Genomic DNA, 20,041 nt, shown 5'->3' with positions numbered 1-20,041 from the left:
AGTCAGAGCCACCACTGTGCTGTGTCATGCTCCAATGTTCTACTTTTCTTTTGGCAGGAGAAGGGTGTGATTGTATCTTATCCCCGTTATGTGTAAAAGGACAGGAAAGCTGCATTCGGACTAGCGCAGCAGGCTAACGGTGAAATGTGGCCATAAGGTAGGCCAGGCTACTTGGAGGCCCATTGTCTTCACGTCCTCACCAGGGTCCTCTCCGGCATTCCCGCTGCTCAATTGCGATTGCAGCTGCGATCATGTGACCCGCCCCTCCCCCCTGTCAGCTGATGTTCCCGCCGCCGCAGAAGGGAGAAGGAGCAGAGGGGCTGCAGCAATCAACATATGGATAAGTAGACTCTTTGACCATTTGTTTATATTGTTTGTGCTATCACTGTATATATATATATATATATATATATATATATATATATATATATGTGTGTGTGTATTGGGGACACTTGCCTTTCATAACATCTGGGGCACTACTGTGTGGCATAACATTAGGGCACTACTGTGTGGCATAACATTGGGGCACTACTGTGTGGCATAACATTGGGGGCACTACTGTGTGGCATAACATTGTTTTGGGGGCACTGCTATGTGGCATAGGGGGCTGCCTATCTATACTAAACTATAGGGGGCTGACTATACTAAACTATAGTGAGGAGGGGCTGCCTATGCTAAACTATAGTGAGGGGGCTTCACAGAGAACACTATAGGGAGGGGGTGATGGGACCTTTAATGCTGAGGTGGTTTGGGTCTATAATTGAATGTGGGGCTGAGTGTGGGGAGGAGGGCTATCTATTAAATGTGAATATTAATTATTTAATGCTAGGAATGGTCGTGGGAAATGGATGTATTAAATGTAAATGCTATTAATTTATTGCTGGGGCTGTTTGGAGCGAGGGTAAAAGGTTTATTTATTAAATGGGAATACTATTTAATGTTGGGGTGGTTGGAGGGAAATAGGTCTATTTATCAAATGTGAGCACTATTACTTTAATGTTGAGGCTGGAAAGAGGCCTAATTATTAAATGTGGGTGCTGTTGATTTAATGGCAGAGATGGTTGGCGTTTCTAAATGTACCCATTATTTTTTCCAAATAGGGCCCTCAACATTCCAGGATCCAGACAAGCTGCAAATAAAGAAACCAGCAGCCACAGGTGGTAAAAGTGACAACAACAGGTAGGACAGTCTGTCAAATGTTCTGAGTCTAGTGCAGGCTTGGCTAACCTGTGGTATTCCAGGTGTTGGGAAACTACAAGTCCCAGCATACCCTTAAGCTGTTATAAATTGGCAAAGCATGCTGGGGCTTGTAGTTTTACAACACCTGGAGTGCCACAGGTTGGCCAAGCCTGGTCTAGTGGGAAAATCCTGATTTTTGGTGACTGTTTTGCCCAATCTAAGGGGCAGGTCAAGACTGTGTATTCTTTATACACACACTGTATGCTTTATATACTACACTAAGGTGCTAGCTGTCCTTCGTGGACTGACCACTCCCCCTCTAGTGTCAGGTCTATGATGGCCACACCCGCTCTGGTGGTCCTCTAGTGTTGCAGTTTCCCGGTAGGCCCTTCATGCCCCAGTCCGACACTGCTGCAATCTCCTTCATTTCTGGCGCGTGGTCCAACGTGCTTCTCAGGCTGCTGTTCCGACGACATAGGGTGGTGGAATGCACACACTTTCTCCTCCATGTCAGAAAAGCACACACTTTTGTTCTGACAAAAGTGACTTCTTGGGACATGCCTGATTTCAATGCTGAGTATATTAAGAAGGTCTCCTGCATTGACTAGCTTGGTAGCTATGTCTGAGTATATGACAAAAATCACTGAACAATAGCAATTTACTAATGATTAATTCCTTGTACTTTGTTTTTGCTTTCTGGTATTCAGAACTTTTTGGATGATGGATTTGAACCACAGTGAAACTAACATTAACTATAGTATGCTCTCTTCTGTGAGTGGTTATGCAGACTTTAACAGGATTGAATTGACTGATGTTGTGCAAATGATGGGAGCAGTCATGTATGTGTGTTGCAGGATATGATAGTACAGGGTCTATTATTTGTACAGACTATAATATGCAAAAATGCCCCTTTGTGACATACTGTTCCATTATATTTTAAAATAAATAAATGTACAAATGTGACACATTAGTCATGAGGTCTCCTTAATCTCTTCAACCGCACGGGCTGTATTTTAGGAGAAAAAGTAAAGTTGTAATTAACTAAAGGGAGTGGTACAAAAGTAATAATAGGCAGCACTTTGAAGTAATGTTTTTACATTTGCTGGCATGAGCATTCCTTTGACTAACCATAGTCATGCAGAAATTCCCATATACACTTCAAAAAGCATCATTTGGATTTACACCTACATATGCACCTAACAGGCAAATATCCACATTTAAATATACAACTACTGCAGTGGAAACATGCATGAACAGTCCACAGTAATTCTATATCCAGTATATATAAATCAGTAAAATAAATAGTTTTCTTGAAACACTTTGGGCTTTAGAGCTTGGTTTAAGTCCATTTATGGGGCATAAGTATAAACATTCACACACTGTGCATGCTTTCCAAAATTCGTCAGTGATTAGATTTGCATGTATCTCAGACTTATAGCCACTGGAGAGGTGGAAGAGGGTTGGGCAAGTGTAAGGGGTGAGAACAATAAAGACCTTTACATGTAAGCGTAGAATGCCCCCTGGATATGCAATCTAATCAGATTTTATTGCATCACCCAGATACTTTTTTTAGGAAATACATTATTTGCGGGTACCAGATGCCTGATGTAAAGATATGTGATGATGAGGATTGAGCCTATTTTCATCAGTGTTGCGGTTATATTATGTCAAGTTGTGACTGTCTATTTGCATTGTTAATTTTAATTTTAATATGGCAGGAAAAAATATTACCATTAGATTTATAAAACAGAAAACAGCAGTTGTCAAGATTTCTTATTTTCATTTGGATTATTGCAGAAAAGAAGATTCCCAATGGATTTTTAAAGCAGTGAATGATGAATGTGGGGATGTTTGCATTTAATTTTATTTATAGGGAAAATGCGTCACTAGCATTTATCAATAACAATGTCAAAATACTATTATCTTTTGTGTATATTACACTTCTTTACAATAAGTTTTGTATGAATAATGTAATGCAACTTTTGCATCTACAACTATGACTGTCAAACCAAATCTATAAGGAGTCCAATACTTTTATCTTAACATCAAGTTATTATATTAACTTATGGAGCCTTGAAGCTAAGATGATTAATATTGGACTCTTTATTAGGAAAATATAAGATTGATACAAACAATGCATACATTGCAGTTAATACTGTAATTTTATTAAACACAATTTTCACGGTTGTTTCACAAAAGCATGTATGTATGGATTTTAATTTGTTTTTAATACTTTTTCGCTGATGTCCATGTTATCAGGGAGGATACTTAATTTTAAATAAGTTCATAATAAAGAATTAGTTTATTTTATAGTATTACACACAAAAATATTCTACACTTTCTCCTTTTCTTGTGTATGAATTACTAAATACATATGGGTGTACCTCCCAGAAAATGAAATTGAAAATATACTATGTGGACAGATTCAATTTAAAATAAATTTCCAGGGATGTTGGACACTCAGTGCGGTTGGGGAATCACACTTTTTCCAGACTTTGTTTTCCCACAGAACGCAGACGGGGGCTGAAAGGACAATTTTGCTGTAAGATCTACGTAATAAACGTATATGACAGTCACACCAATAAGAGCAAAACAGACAGCAAACAGAAAAGAAGTAACATGGATATATGCCAGTTTTGTCCATTTTAGATAATCTATTTTGCAAATATGCATGTGTAAATGGCCCATGTGTATTTGCATAAGGATCTGTAGTTATTTTTCTTACAAACACCCGCCTCCCTTTTTCAATAGGAATTCCATATAATATAATCCAACTGTGATCAAAGTTATACTCTGACTATCCACTAGAGATGGTCACTGATCCCCGTGTTTTGGTTTTGTATTCGGTTTTGGATCTGGATTACCGTCGTGTTTTGGTTTTGGTTTTGTTTTGCTATTTTGTTGGAAAATCAATGTTTTTGGGCCTAAAATAACCAAATTTAGTGCTCCACCTGTTTCTTGGATAAGTAATGTAAATGTAAAGCTAATAAATTATCAAAAAAAAAAGTTTAATTGCTTAATTAAACTTTTAATGAAGGTAGGCCTTCATTAATTCTACACACAAACCAGATTGTCTTCCTCTCCATCTATGCATATTGGCAATGCAGCCTTCGTCTTTGGGTGTATATTACACCATACACTTATAGTCAAATATGTAAAGAAATGGACAAAGGCAGTTTGGTTTCTGTCTCTATAGGCCCCCTCCAGTTGTAGAAAACACAAAAAAAATCAGCCGTTATAGACTGTACAATATTATTTGAAATGGACAAAGGCAGTTTGGGGTCAGTCTGTGTAGGACACCCATAATGAGAAATTGCCAAAACAGCAACCTTTCAAGATGGTACGTGATATGGAAATGCCCCAAGTCCCTTTCCTCTTTGGGGTAGATTGAACCCTAGACTTAAATAGAAAGTTTGGTAAAGATGTTATCGTCATCCTCTGGATCTTCATCCTCACCCTCATCAGTGTGTATGTCATCATCACAGACTATCAATTCATCGCCACTTGAATCTGCCATTAAAGAACAGTTAGTGCTTGGATGTCTTTGATGGTGAAGGCCTTCCTCGTGGAACATGTAGTTCATTTTTATAAACATAATTTTCTCCACATTTTTTGGAAGTAACCTTCTACGGTGATCACTGACTAAGTTCCCGGCTGTACAGAATACTCGTTCAGAGTAGACACTGAAGGGTGGGCAGCTTAGGTATTGCAAAGCAAGTTTGTACATGGGTTTCCAAATGGCCTGTTTTTCCTCCCAGTAAGGAAAGGGACTGTCTGACATTTCCATATCAATTACCTCTTGAAAATAATCCTCCACCATCCTTTGCATGTTTATACTCGTATTGGATGGAGTTATGGGCAAAGTGACAAATTTTTTAGAAAAATCCTTCAAACCAGCCGAGATGTTAAATTGTTCTGGTCTGCCCCCTGCGTCTTCCCTGTTTCTTTTGGGGAAATTTAATTTTTTACGAGCAGCAGCAGCTTGAGAAAGTGAAAGAGGACACGTAGTCAAGCCGAGGCCCAGTTCAGCGGCCAACTTGCTGAGCAATAGCTCCTTGCAACAGTTCACATCTCGCTCATTTACAAGTAAAGACTCAATGTAGGTCTTAAACCTTGGATCAAGCACAGTGGCCAAAATGTACTGATCCGAGTTCAAGATCTTAATAACTCGAGGATCATTGTGAAGCGAATAAAGTACTTGATCGACAAGGCCAACATACTTTGCTGAATTGCTTGCTTTCAGCTCCTCCTTCAGTTTCTCAAGCTGCTTTTACAATAGTCTAATTAAAGGAATGGCTTGGCTCAAACTAGCAGAGTCTGCACTCACCTCACACGTCACAACTTCAAATGGTTTCAGCACCTTGCACAGCACTGAAAGGATCCCCACTGTGCAAGAGTGAAATACATCCCCCCTCCTTCCCCAATGTCATGGCTTGTGCAATATGCTTGGATGGCTTTGCGCTGTTCCTCCATCCTCTGAAGCATGTACAGGGTGGAATTCCACCTAGTTACCACCTCCTGCTTAAGTTGGTGACAGGGCAAGTTAAACTGCTCTTGGAGCTGCTGTAATCTCCTACATGCTGTGGCTGAATGCCTGAAATGGCCTGAAATTTTACGGGCCACCGAAAGCATCTCCTGCACCTCATGGTTATTTTGTAGGAAGCTCTGCACCACCAAGTTGATGGTGTGAGCAAAACGGAATATGTTGGAAATCACCAAGCTGTAATGCTCGCACTATATTGTTGGCGTTATCAGAAATGACATATCCTGGGGCGAGTCCAAGTGGTATAAGCTATGTTTCAACCACATCTCTTAGTTTGCGTAACAAATTGTCAGCTGTATGCCTGTTAGTGAAGCCGGTGATACACAGAGTGGCCTGCCTGTGACAAATGTTACGTAGTGGTGTAAATGCTGCTGCTGTTCCTGCTGGTGAAGGTGAATGACCAACCCAGAGGGCTGTCACAGTCATATAGTCTTTGGTTTGGCCACTTCCACTTGTCCACATATCTGTGGTTAAGTGGACAGTGGGCAGAATGGCATTTTTCAGAGCAATCTCTACATTTTTACACACTTTTTGGTATAGTTTTGGAATTGCTTTACGGGAGAAATGGTGTCACGATGGAATTCTGTAACACGAACACAAAACCTCAATTAACTGTGAAAAACCAGCTGCGTTTATTGTGGAGACGCAGATCTAACACTAACATGGCAGCAATGGCGTCTGTGATTCGCTTGGCGACTGGGTGACTGCTGTCATATTTGCTTCCCCTAGCAAATGATTGTTTCACAGTTAATTGCTGAAATGTAGGACTGCTCATTTTCTTGACCTGCCTCTGGGATGACGATTCATCCCCAGCAACAGCAGCAGCAGCAGTGGGACTAACGCTTTCTTCAGAGGAATCAATAATAGTGCAGGAGTCATCCAGCCTCAATAAGTGGGATGCCGGGCTAACTCCGAGCGCTACTGAGGATATTGATGAGGATGATGTGGTGGGTGTATTTTGTAGCCGTCGGGATGTCGGTGACCGGAGGGTCTTAGCTGATGATGGAGTGCTTGTAATTTTTTTGGAAGAACTTTCAGCTTTTCCCAACACTTTGCCATGAACTCTGGTCAAATGGCGTAAAATAGATGAGGTTCCAAGATGGTTAAGATCCCTCCCTCGACTGACTGTGGCTTGATATACACTACAAATGGCTATACAATTGTTGTCTGGATTTGGGTAGAAATAATTCCACACATAAGAAGTGGATTTTTTTTGTTTTATGCCCAGGCATGTCAATGGCCTTTTTCTTGTCAGAACTGCTGACACTGGTGCAGGACTTACACAAACAACCTCATCCTCATCAACATCCTCATTAGCGCCCTTGTCGCCTACACAAATCTCCCCCTCATCCTTTTCTAATTCCAAAGTGGCATCCTCAATTTGGGTATCACCGGCTACACTCGGGCTGTTGGATGGACTATCCACAGGGATTGTTGTCATTTGTGAATCAGAGCAAACATTATCCTCTAATGCCTTACTGTTATCTTGCAGGTCGGCTTTGACGCGTAACAGTAGTTGTGCACCAATTGTAGGGCTCGGTAACTTTTTTGGATCTGCCACTAATAGAGAAAGGTGAAGGCCTCATTCTCTCTTTGCCACTGCGTGTGTAAAATGGCATGTTGGCAATTTTTTTTTTATCGGCACTTAAGTTTTCCTCAGTTAGACTTTGTTTTCGCTTCAACAGCGTCAATTTTTTTTTGGTCTGTGTTTTTTTGGATGATTTCAAAAGACGGTGTAGTTTGACATCGCCTTTCCCAGATGACGTACTGGGAACACTACCATCAGGACTGGTGACAGAATCTGGTTGCTCATTCTGCTCATATGTGGACTGCTTTGAATCCATTCTGAGCCCAAAGCACTTGTAGTGCTAAAAATTATTTGGTAGATACTGCTGACAGATAGTACTTTTCACAGCCAGAAATATTTATGCACAATTATGGGGACACCCCAAAAGCACTGGGGAGTGCTAAAAAGTATTTGGTAGATACTGCTGACAGATAGTAATATTCACAGACAGATATATTTATGCACAATTATGGGGGACTCCCCAAAAGCACTGGGGAGTGCTAAAAAGTATTTGGTAGATACTGCTGACAGATAGTAATTTTCACAGCCAGAAATATTTATGCACAATTATGGGGACACCCCAAAAGCACTGGGGAGTGCTAAAAAGTATTTGGTAGATACTGCTGACAGATAGTAATATTCACAGACAGAAATATTTATGCACAATTATGGGGGACACCCCAAAAGCACTTGGAGTGCTAAAAAGTATTTGGTAGATACTGCTGACAGAAAGTAATTTTCACAGCCAGAAATATTTATGCACAATTATGGGGGACACCCCAGAAGCACTGGGGAGTGCTAAAAAGTATTTGGTAGATACTGCTGACAGATAGTAATTTTCACAGCCAGAAATATTTATGCACAATTATGGGGGACACCCCAAAAGCACTGGGGAGTGCCAAATATTGAAAAAAAAACCAAAACTCCTCTATCCTCCTCTCTTCTCTAGCAATTTTTGATAGCTCAATTGGAATAAGAATATTGTATTCTCTGTCCCTGCTCTAATCAGCCTGTGACTGCACCCTGCTCTCTCCCTCTGTCAAATGGCGATGGATTGCTGTGGAGGCGTGTATAATCTTGAAGTATCGCGAGAACCGAGCCCCGAGATCCGACGCCGTCACAATGACGTTTGGCCTTGATTTGGATTCGGAGCGGGCGGGAGAGTACCGAGCTACTCGGCTCGGTACTCGGATAGGCAATATTCGGATGGATTCGGTTCTCGGGGAACCGGACCCGCCCATCTCTACTATCCACTGATAATCACATTTTCACTTTTATTTTACACACACACACACTATTTTATATATATATATATATATATATATATATATATATATATATATATATATAATTTATTTTATTTTATTTTTTTTACTGGCTGAAAATCTTTTGGAGAAAAAACCACAAGGAACAGGAAAGCCTTCAGATGCCTCCACCTCTAAGAAAAAAGGCTTATTTTGATCGGGTTGAGATAAGATGGGTGCAGACAAAAAGGCCTCCTTGATTGCTAGAAATGCTCGTACAGCATCTGGGGGCCAAGACTTGGATTGGCCGCCTCTCCGAGTGAGAAGAGTAATAGGGGAAATTAACGTAGAAAACCCCTTAATGAATTGGCGATAATAATTTGTGAAGCCAATAAAGCGCTGGGTAGCCTTGAGCCCAGAAGGTTGAGGCCAGTTATGAATAGCCTCCAATTTGCTTGGATCCATCTGAAGACCGGAGCCTGATGCAATATATCCTAGGAAGGGTACTTGAGAACAATTGAATAGACATTTCTCGAGCTTGCAGAACAGGAGGAAAACGGGAGAACACCTCTTTGACATGCATGAGATGAGTAGACAGGTCTTGTGAAAAGATTAGGATATCATCCAAATAAACAACCACTGATTGGTAGAGTAAATCCCTAAATATTTCACAAAGTCCTGAAAGACAGCTGGAGCGTTACTGAGCCCAAACGGCATCACCAGGTATTCATAGTGACCGTCTCTGGTATTAAATGCGGTTTTCCACTCGTCTCCTCTGCGAATTCTGATTAGGTTATAGGCTCCCCTGAGGTCCAACTTAGTAAAGATCCGTGCCCCCTCGAATATGGTCAACAAAGAGCTCAGAGATTAAAGGAAGGGGGTAGCGATTTTTAATCGTGATGGCATTTAGTCTCCTGTAATCAATGCACGGTCTGAAAGAGCCGTCCTTCTTCTTTACAAAAAAGAAGCCTGCACCTGCTGGAGAAGATAGTAACATAGTAACATAGTAACATAGTTGATGAGGTTGAAAAAAGACCCCAGTCCATCAAGTTCAACCTATTTTGGATCTCCTGCGATCCTGCACTTATATTTGAAATTAATCCAGAGTAAGCAACCGCCAATCTGTTTCAATTTTGAAAATCCCCCCCAGACTCAATATTGCAATCCAATTTTTACCCTATATCCACTACTATCTTTTATTTTAAATTAACGGTCGTATCCCTGGATACACCTTTCCGCTAAAAATTTGTCTAACCCTTTCTTAAACATATCTATTGAATCTGCCATCACAACCTTCCCTGGCAACGAATTCCATATCTTGACTGCCCTTACTGGAAAGAACCCCTTCCTTTGCTGGTTGTGAAATTTCCTCTCTAACCTTAGGGGATGACCACGTGTCCTGTGTATGGTCCTTGGGTTAAAAAGTTCCCATGAAAGCTCTCCGTATTGACCCTTAATGTATTTGTACATAGTAATCATATCTCCCCTTAGACGCCTGTTTTCTAAAGTAAACATGCCTAAACTGGCTAACCTTTCCTCATAACTTAATGACTCCATACCCTTTATCAATTTTGTCGCCCTTCTCTGAACCCTTTCTAGTTCCAAATTATCTTTCTTATAGAGTGGTGCCCAGAACTGTACTGCATATTCAAGATGAGGTCTTACCAACGATTTATACAGTGGCAAAATTACACTGTCTTCCCTTGCATCTATGCCCCTTTTTATGCATGCCAATACTTTGTTTGCCCTTGCAGCTGCTGCTTAACATTGAGCACTATTGCTAAGTTGTTTTCCTAATGAATCCCTTCATGAGGTTCTCAGCCACATACTCCGACATAGCCTGTGTCTCGGGCAAGGACAGTTGGTATACCCTGCCTCTAGGAATGTTCTTTCCAGGGATGAGGTCGATGGGGCAATCCCAAGGCCGATGGAGAGGAAGGATCTCGGAAGCGGTTTTAGAGAACACATCAGCGAACTCAGAGTAGACTTCAGGAAGGCCCACCAAGGAAGAAGTACAGAGACAAGCCAGCTTGGGTTTAGATGGGAAAACGGATCTCAGACATCTTTTATTGCAGGATGAACCCCAGCAGATAACTTGAGCTCGCTGCCAGTCGAATTGTGGAGAATGGAGCTTCAGCCAGGGTAGACCCAAGATGATAGGGTTAATGGATTGGGGTAGCACAAGGAAACTTATAATCTCGGAGTGAAGTGCTCCTATCTCCATCCGGAGAGGAGAAGTAGAGAGAGAGATTGAGCCATTGGAGACTCTATTTCCGTCCACCGCAGTGAGCATCAAATGTTGAGACAAGGGTATAGTACCCAAACAGAGTTCAGTCACTAGTTTGGAAGAGATGAAGTTCCCTGCAGAACCCGAGTCCACAAAGGCCCAGGTAGTAAATGGGCCATTAGGGAAAACCAAGGTGACTGGCATCAAGAACTCCGACTCCTTCCGAAGGTAGGGAGAAAGGGACTGGGGTCCTAGGTTGACCTCCCTACTATCACCTAGGAGGTGGCGTTTCCCGGCCTCTTGGGACAAACGGAGAGAAGATGTCCTGGTTCACCGCAATACGAGCAGAGGCGGTTTTTCATACGTCTCTCACGTTCCTCTGGGAACAGACGAGAACGGCCGATCTGCATAGGCTCCTCTGCAGGCAGAGTAGGAGGAATAAAGTTAGGTGCCAAACGAGGAAACGGCCGGCGAGTGTGGTCCCGTTCGAGAGCTCGTTCCCTGTGGCGGATGTCCACCTTAACACACAGGGATATGAGGTCATCCAGATTGGAAGAAAGATCACGAGAAGCTAAATCATTCTTGATGCGCTCATTAAGGCCTTGCCAGAAGGTAGCGATGAGAGCTTCGTCGTTCCATCGGAGTTCGGCTGCAAGGGTCCGAAATTATACCGCATATTGTCCTGCTGTAAGAGAGCCTTGGCGTAATCCTAGGAGACCAGAGGCGGCTGAAAACATTCTTCCGGGTTCATCAAATACCTTGCGGAATATTTCAATGAAGACCACAGAATTTTGTAGTATGGGGTCCTCTCGTTCCCAGAGAGGGGAAGCCCAGGCCAATGCTTGCCCCGAGAGAAGTGAAATTAAATAGGCCACTTTTGCTCTTTCTGACGAAAAATTCTCCGGAGCCAACTCCAATTGAATCGAACACTGGTTGAGGAAGCCACGGCATTTCAACGGATCGCCATCATATTTCTCTGGAGGAGGAAGACGGAGGCCTCTGACGGTAGTACCCCTAGCGGGGATGGTAGGATCTGATGCAGCAGAGGAAGTGGCGGCCGAGGAAGTGGTAGATGGTGATGCTTGCAAGGAGTCCAGACGGGAGATAACTCCCTGAATGCATTGCAATAATTGGGCCTGGTTGGATTCTTGTCGTTCCACTCTTTGACCCAGGTGAATTAAGTCACGGGCCGAAGGTTCGTCCGGTCCGCTCATGGCCAGAGTATTCTGTCACACTTTTACACAAGAAATATCACTGACTGGTATTAGCGCTACTAACCTGAGAGGCACGGAGTCTAACACACCACCGGTGTTCACCAGGGACCCCCGCAAGGAGGTTTGGACTTTGCTGTGTGCGTTGTGCAGGTCGCGGTTCTCCCAGGAAGTCACCAGTGCAGCGATTAGAGGGTAGTCAGACAGGCCGATTCGAAACCAAGGAAGCGAGGTACCACGGAGAGTAGACAAGAGTAGTCAGCAACGGTCCAAAGGTCAATACCAGTGCAGGCAGCGAAGTACAAGGGATATCCGGAAGAGAGGTCAAACAAGCCAAGGAGTCAAATACACAGGAGGTCAGGAACAGGAATACAAACTAAATGATGGAGCTGGTTAGGACCAATACTCTGGCACTAGACATGTGTCAGAGGCTGCTTTAAGTACTCTAAGGTGCCTCCTGATAGGGTTAGGGAGATTTAGGCGGTTAAGACATGCTGGCTGCAGACAGGTGAGTAGATATAGAGTTCTGCTGCTAAGCAACAGGACGAGGATTGCGGAGAGAAGGTGTCCGTCTGCGGCGCCTGTGGAGAGTGCGGAGACGGCACCTGACATTTCTAGATTCTTAATGTCCGATAGCAGGGCATTACGGACCTCTTCCTTCTGCTTCTTAAGATATGAACCTAGTTGGATACACTTTCCCCGTATTACACATTTGTGGGCTTTCCAGACTGACAACTTGGACGTCTCCCCGTTATCATTAATAGATAAATATTCATCAATCGCGTCATTCAATTGTGAATTACAGTATGGATCCTGCAGCAGCAACTCATTGAGTCTCCTAGACCATTGCCTGGGGGGAGGAAAGACCAGCCTAATAGTCAAGTATATTGGAGCATGGTCCGAATCAGTTATCTGACCTATTCAGGAGTCATGCACCAGGTCTAAATATCTATGGTTAATAAAAAGGTAGTCTATGCGTGAGTAGGAGGAATGGGGTATGAGAAGAATGTATAATCCCTGTCTGAGAGATTAAATATTCGCCAGGTGTCGGCCAGCTGGCGGTCATGAAATTCCCTCTTAACCTTGCGAGCATCTCGAAGAGATGTCCTAGGAGCTCCAGTAGAGGAATCAATCTGAGGCAGTAAGGACCAATTCAGGTTTCCGCCTAGAATCACCACCCCCTCCAATTGACCTTCAATTTGTGTTATAATTTTGGCAAAGAAGGGAACCTGAGAATTATTAGGGGCATAAATATTAACTAATGAGAATTGTTGGTCAAAGATCTTAAATTTAATAAGCAGGACTCTCCCTTCCAATATAACCGTTGAAGAGATTTCAGAAAGGCATAAATGCTTAGCAAATAAGATCGCAACCCCCCTTGATTTAGATAGCGGGTAATTGCTGAAAAAACACGTAGGGTAGTAGTGGTTAGAGAGCGAGGGGGCATGACCCTTTTTAAAATGGGTTTCCTGGATAAATACTATATTCATCTTGTCTATGTGTAGTGTATGTAAAAGGCGGGAGCATTTCTGTGGGACATTTAGACCTCTAACATTGATAGAAATAAATTTCAATTTATCCATTGAAGAAGGAGTCGGCAGCATTGGTTATATCCGAACCATCTGGAATATGCAGGGGCGAACCATGGGGCGGAGATCGAAGTTTCCGGCTTGTAGGCACTAAAGGAGCTCCGGGAGGGGGAAAAGAGGGAGAGAGATAGCAAGGAAGGTGGAGAGAGAGGAAAAAGGAAAAAACAGAATACACAAAAAAGAAGAAAGTGCATTAGCAATTGGTATTTATTGAGTAACATTGTAAATTACCATCACATAGACCAGGGGGGACAATATTAACCCCTGGTCAAAACGAACAGGACGGGGAAACCAAGCGTGTACTGGGGGTATCAGGGCTACCCCAACCAGGAATAAAGTGTTGAACTAGAATTTTTAATATAAACTGTAATCGATGTTTTAAAACAAACTAAAGTGAACTAAGGGGGATTAATAAGGAATGGCTCATAAATGGTCTCCGCTGGACCGAACTATTCCTTTAATAATAGTAGAAATTGTATTAGTATGTGTAGCACGAAAAATAAAATTAAACCCAAGTCCAATACCAGAAATATCTGGCGCTGAGGTGGTAATTGGGGACAAAAGTGAATGATAAATTTTGTAGCAACCTTAACAGAAAACTGTAAGCACAATTTGCATCAAACATTAAAAGTATATATACGACAGAAATATTCAAGACAAATATAGCCCCTAGGTCAAGTTTCGTTCTGGGCTCCAGACGGATTCCTTGGACGGCCTCTTCTGTTGTTTCTTGAGACCTTATGCCAACCTTCCCTATTAGATGTGGAGATTGGGAATTGCGTTGTGACTGGATTGTTCCAATCTGGAATCTGTAGCTTAGGTAGATTGAGGCTTTCACAAAAAGTTCCAACATCCGAGTGGTTGTGAAGTGTCACCGCTTTCCCTTCATGGTTGACTTGAATACTCAGCGGGAATCCCCATCGGAACTGAATGGAACGTTGTTTAAGCTCGTCAGTAAGGGACTTCAGAACCCGTATTTGTTGCAGAGTATACCAAGTCAAGTCCTGTAATATTTGTATTTCATGGCTGTTGAAATCAATACTTGTCACTCCTCTTGCTTTCCTCAGAATCGCTTCTTTAACCGAGAAATAGTGCAACCTGCAGATTATGTCGCGTGGATTATCAGATTGAGAGCTCTTAGAGCGTAGGGCTCTGTGCGCCCTGTCGAAGATGATTTGATCGTTAGGGTCCGCTTCAAGAAGCTCATTGAATATTTTGGTGAGAGCGTCCGTGATCCCATGAGGGGGAATATCTTCTGGAACACCTCTTATTCTCAGGTTGTTACGACGGCCTCTATTATCAAGGTCGTCCAGGCTTTTGCGGAATTCGCCATATTGTTGTGTGACCATACTCTGGAAACTATCAATTCGCGAGTCCACAGACTCTGAGTGGTCTTCTATAGCAACAATTTTTTCTGACATCTGAGATAGTTCTGACTTAATTGAAGCAATTTGTGATTGTAAGGTCTCCTGGATCAGAGTCTCAAGAGCTTGAAAGTATGTTTTAGTTGGTAGTGTTTTTAGGTGGGATAGAATTTCCCCTAATTCTCCCTTTTCTGACATGGTGATAGAAGATGTAGAAGTTGTGGATTGTGGTGAAGTTGATAGATCTTGTGCAGGCGACTGTGATGCAGCAGATGAAGATGGTTTAGAAGTGTTAGTAGTTGCTGGAAAGCACCTCGTGGAGTGGAATCTCTGGTTTTTTTCTGTGCTTTTTGTGCGGGAGTTTTCTTGTCTTTCCCCATTTAGCCGAGTGCTACACATGTATTGTCATCCTTAGATACAAATGTTGTCTTGCGTGAGCAAACCTGGTCGGGATACCCCCGAACCCCCTCCCAGGGGGGGGCGGTTATTAGACAGACATATTCAGGATTACATCAGCATGGATATGCATGCAGCGTTTTACAGTGTCCTGACATTTCTCTAGATGATAGTGTGGCAGGAAACCAATTTAGAGAAGAAACTAAGAAACTCAGGCTGAATTTCCTTTATGAGACACTAGATGGCAGGATTGCACTTAGTAGTGTTGGTTACAGCGTGTATTATTGTTAGAACTTCACAGTCTAATGTGCCATGTTGGTGCTTGGTGTTCTCTATGTTGGGGGTCAGATCATATAGACCTTGTGATTGAGAGGTTCTCACTTTAGGTTGTTATTATTTCTGTGTGTGTTAGGATTTAACTTAACAAGTCTCCTACTCATGGGCTGGAACCTAACATCAGGCTTTCCACTAGACCCCTCTCTCCTAATCATCACAGAGTTCCCAGTGTCCAGGGCTGCCGGAAGAGAAGCTAGGCAATGGTGGAGCGCTGAACGGCCTATTCACCAATGGTGGACCTCACTTCCGGTTTTCCGGCGCTACCCGCACGGTAATACAGATGAGGCTATTATCTCCACAGTTCCCACTTCGGCCGAAGTGGAAACACCTCCAGGGCACCGCTCTTTCTCCGTGACACATGAGAAGCCAGCAGGTACCAATTAGCGCCGCTTTCCTCTAGCGCTTGTCCCGCCAGTCACGAACAGGTAATGCCGGGTTGGGGTGAGCACCCAAAGTGAGGAGCTGAGACCAGCGAATGGTGCCCAAGGGAACCGTCCGTGTTCCCCACAGAATACTTCACTTTTATGGGGCAGAAATAGGCTGCACAGCCGTCGCCAGCATTAACTTTTACCTTCAGGCTTACGGAGCTCTCCTCTCTTGCTCGTGTTCCAGTAGTTTTTATGTTAATGGGTCTATAGCAGGCCTGGCCAACCTGTGGCTCTCCAGCTGTTGTGAAACCACAAGCCCCAGCATGCTGGGACTTGTATTTTCACAGCATCTGGAGAGCCACAGGTTGGCCAGGCCTGGTCTATAGCATGAGAGGCCAAGATGGGTCTAGAGAGTGTTTCTTAAAGCAGCAAACCCACATAACTTGATATTCAAAGAAAAAAAAAATCTAAGAACCTTTTAATAATGCATCTGTCATTTCTTCGCTGTCCTTATACAAATTTAATTATTTCAAAATCTCACTAGAAGTTACAAAATATGACTGACAGACACAGTCAGTCTGCTACACAGGCTTACGACTCTCAGCATGTCATGTGAAGGCAGAGAGGGGAAAGAGGAGGATGATTTTATATTACACAGAGCAGACAGAGATAGGGACATTCCAAAGCCTCCCTGCTCACAACATCATGTGCCATGTGACTGTTGTCATGGGAGTCCATGAGACTAAGGAGAATTCTAAATCATAAATAGCAGCTTTAAGAAATAAACAAAGGGAAATGAGTAAATATCAATATTTTTTTAATAGCCTGCTACAATTATTTATGTAAAAACAGAAATACCTGTAAAGATAGAAAGTTTCAATAATTTAAAGGGAAACACGATGTTGAAAATCAAGTGGGCAAGTTGTGAGGTCATATGATCAATGTCGTGGAGCAACTTCATCTTCAATTATTGAGTTGCAAATAGGTGCACGTCGTGCTGTGTATGGAATTAGATGTTCTTTTTATAGAGTTTGCAAGCAAGCAACATTTAGGGGTATATTTACTTAACTGCGGGTTTGAAAGAGTGGAGATTTTGCCTATAGCAACCAATCAGATTCTAGCTATCATTTTGTAGAATGCAATAAATAAATGAGAACCATAATCTGGTTGCAATAGGCAACATTTTTATTTTTTCAAACCCGCAGTTTAATAAATATACCCTTTAGTCTGATTTTAGTTTTCTTGTTTATGCAAAGTAAGTGAAGGTGAATAACTGAATTGAAGTGTTTTTAAACATTTCCTCACTTACTCTAAACATGAAAATTGGAGGCTACAACAGCCTTCTTCTAAATTCAGAGATTACATTAAGTACTAATTCACAGGGCCAGCCTTTGCAAATTCGGGGCCCTGTGCAGTGTCCAATAACCACAACTCATCCCTGTTATGATGACACTGCAACATTGTGCTTCTCTTTTCAAGTTCCTCTACAGTAATGTATGATTTTGTCTTCATAACAGAAACATTACAGCACCAGTTACAAAAAAATTGTATTTTAAAATATATTGATTTTTTTTCTAACTTAGGCAAATATGCTATGAGAGACCTGGTCCATCGTCTTCCTGGGGGAAACAACTGCAACAACTTAACTAGCAAGACTATGTCTGATGATACTGTTACTGCTATATGCTGCACACTTCATGAAGTTATAACTAAGAACATGGAGAATGCTAAAGCCCTACGTGATGCAGGAGGCATTGAAAAATTGGTTGGCATTTCAAAGAGCAAAGGAGACAAGTATGCAAAACTATAATGTGACACACACGTTATATCAGATGTTTTACATAATGCATTAGGTGGTGGCAGTATACCTTATGCTTAAGTAGACACTGAAAATATTGTAGTTTAATTTTTAATGATTTGTGTAGGGCCCCCACCCATGTAGCATTTTAGTGGGCACCCCCTTCTGCAACCCACATCATTATCTGATTCAAGTTTTTGAAAGTTAATAAGAGCACGTGAGGAGTCAGAGGATAATCTAGCAGAGGTAATAATGGAAAGCTCACAGGGAAACAGACACCAACCTGCATCCGAAAATTGAGGTTAAACATCAGGGTCCTTTGACATAGGGCAGTCAATCTTTCTCCTTTAGGGATACACCCACTGAAACTTCACTACACAGAGGGCACTTGGGAAGAACAATACAAACAAGGCAGGAAGACAAAATCAAACAAGTGCCCAGAACACTTTCCTTAGAGAACAGACACAGCTGAGATAGACTGGACTAAAGAATAACAAAAAAGAAACAGGAGTAGAGCAAAAGTTAGATCAAGACAAAATCAAGATAGATGGCGGGTATGTCAAAGACAAAACAGAGTAGCCAGGCTTCGCTTGAGGGCAAGAAGCAGGTTCCAGGGCACAATGACACATCAAAGCCTGTAAATATGACTGGAGCGAGGAACTGGGGGTATGAATTCATTAAGAGCCAGAAGCTCAGTACAAGTAACAAAACAGATAACAGAGACAGCCTGGAGGATAAACAACAACGGACCTGGATTTACAGGTTCTAACAGGGCCAGTACGTGGGTGATTATCAGAATCCAAAGCAGAATATTTCACATAATTTATTTTTAATTTCTGACCAAACATAAAAAACACTCTCCAGATTCAAGAGGGGTTGTAAAGAGACTAATAGTTCATGAGGCACTCTCTGGGATCTACAAGCACTAAGTGAAGCTAGCTGGGCCTACAGAGGCTGTCCGAAGCCAACTGGGGGCCTACAGAGGCTGTCCGAAGCCAACTGGGGGCCTACAGAGGCTGTCCGAAGCCAGCTGGGGGCCTACAGAGGCTGTCCGAAGCCAGCTGAGGGCCTACAGAGGCTGTCCGAAGTCAACTGGGGGCCTACAGAGGCTGTCCGAAACCAACTGGGGGCCTACAGAGGCTGACCAAAGCCAACTGGGGGCCTACAGAGGCTGACCGAAGCCAACTGGGGGCCTACAGAGGCAGACTGAGGCAAATGGAGGCTGTTCAAAGCTAAATATGGTCTATCAATGAAGTCTTCTTAAGTATAATGGCATCTACAAGGGTTCACAGGGTTGATAGAAGATCACTAGTGTACACTGAGTCACACAGATGCTCAAGGCTAGGAAATGGTAAGATTTTTCAATAAGGTGACTAGTATATAGGAGGTCCTTGAAGGTGGGGGCGAATGTATGGCACTGCTTTCTGTTGTGTGGCCAGAGTATGGAAATACTTTCTATTTTGGGGCTAGTTAATGGTAGGCATTTTAATCAGAGTGATTAGTGTGCTGGAAGGCAATTTGGTGGTTAATTTATTGGACGTCCTTCACTGTGATGGGTAATGTATAACAAGGCTTTGAATGGGATGACTAGTGTACGGCAGACCTTCAATCTGGTTGTTAATATATGACAGGACTTTTACTCTGGTAGCTAGTGTATTGGTAGACTTTTATTCTGGTGACAAGTGTGTGACAGGCCTTTCCATGTAGTGGTTAGTGTATGTTTGGGCTATCAATATATTACAAGGTATGGTTGGGTTTTCATTATGGTGGCTACTCTATACAAATTCTTTCTTTCTGGAGGCTAGTGTGTGTTATTGTTTTCAATTTTCTTTCTAGTATGTGCTAGTTTATTGTAGGCTCTCCAATCTTTTAACCTGATGACTAGCATATGGCAGGGCTTTTAAAATGATAACACTTGTATGACAGGACATCCAACTTTATAGCTAGTGTATAGTGAACTTTCAGTCTGGTGACAGGATTTTAATGTGGTGGCTAGTATAATGACAGAATCTCCAATCTGGTAGCTCTGTATCGCAATGTTGCAATGTGGTTACTAATTTTGGCAGGACTTTAATTATGGTGCCTAGTGTATCGTAGGACCTTCAATAAGGTGGCTAGTATATGGCAGGATTTCCTATACGGTCGTGCAAGGCAATGCTTTCTGGTGTCCAGTGTTTGGTAGGACCTCCAATCTTGTATGGCAAAACTTCAATGTGGTT

The 20,041-nt window shown here is 42.5% G+C and overlaps 1 protein-coding gene across 7 annotated transcripts in view; it reads left to right on the top strand.

Moving 5' to 3' along the window:
* Nucleotides 1-20,041, top strand: part of CTNND2 (catenin delta 2) — a 632,047-nt gene that overhangs the window by 464,280 nt on the left and 147,726 nt on the right. For all 7 annotated transcript variants that reach the window (XM_075212716.1, XM_075212719.1, XM_075212718.1 and 4 more), the window contains one exon: nucleotides 17,608-17,818. In XM_075212716.1, the coding sequence (XP_075068817.1) occupies nucleotides 17,608-17,818 (211 nt within the window). The remainder of the gene's footprint in view (nucleotides 1-17,607; nucleotides 17,819-20,041) is intronic.

The sequence above is a fragment of the Mixophyes fleayi genome, chromosome 5 (genome assembly GCF_038048845.1).
Source record: "Mixophyes fleayi isolate aMixFle1 chromosome 5, aMixFle1.hap1, whole genome shotgun sequence".
Taxonomy (NCBI): Eukaryota; Metazoa; Chordata; class Amphibia; order Anura; family Limnodynastidae; genus Mixophyes; species Mixophyes fleayi.
The sequence above is the reverse complement of the archived record's forward strand: the minus strand, read 5'-3'. Positions and strand labels throughout refer to the sequence as shown.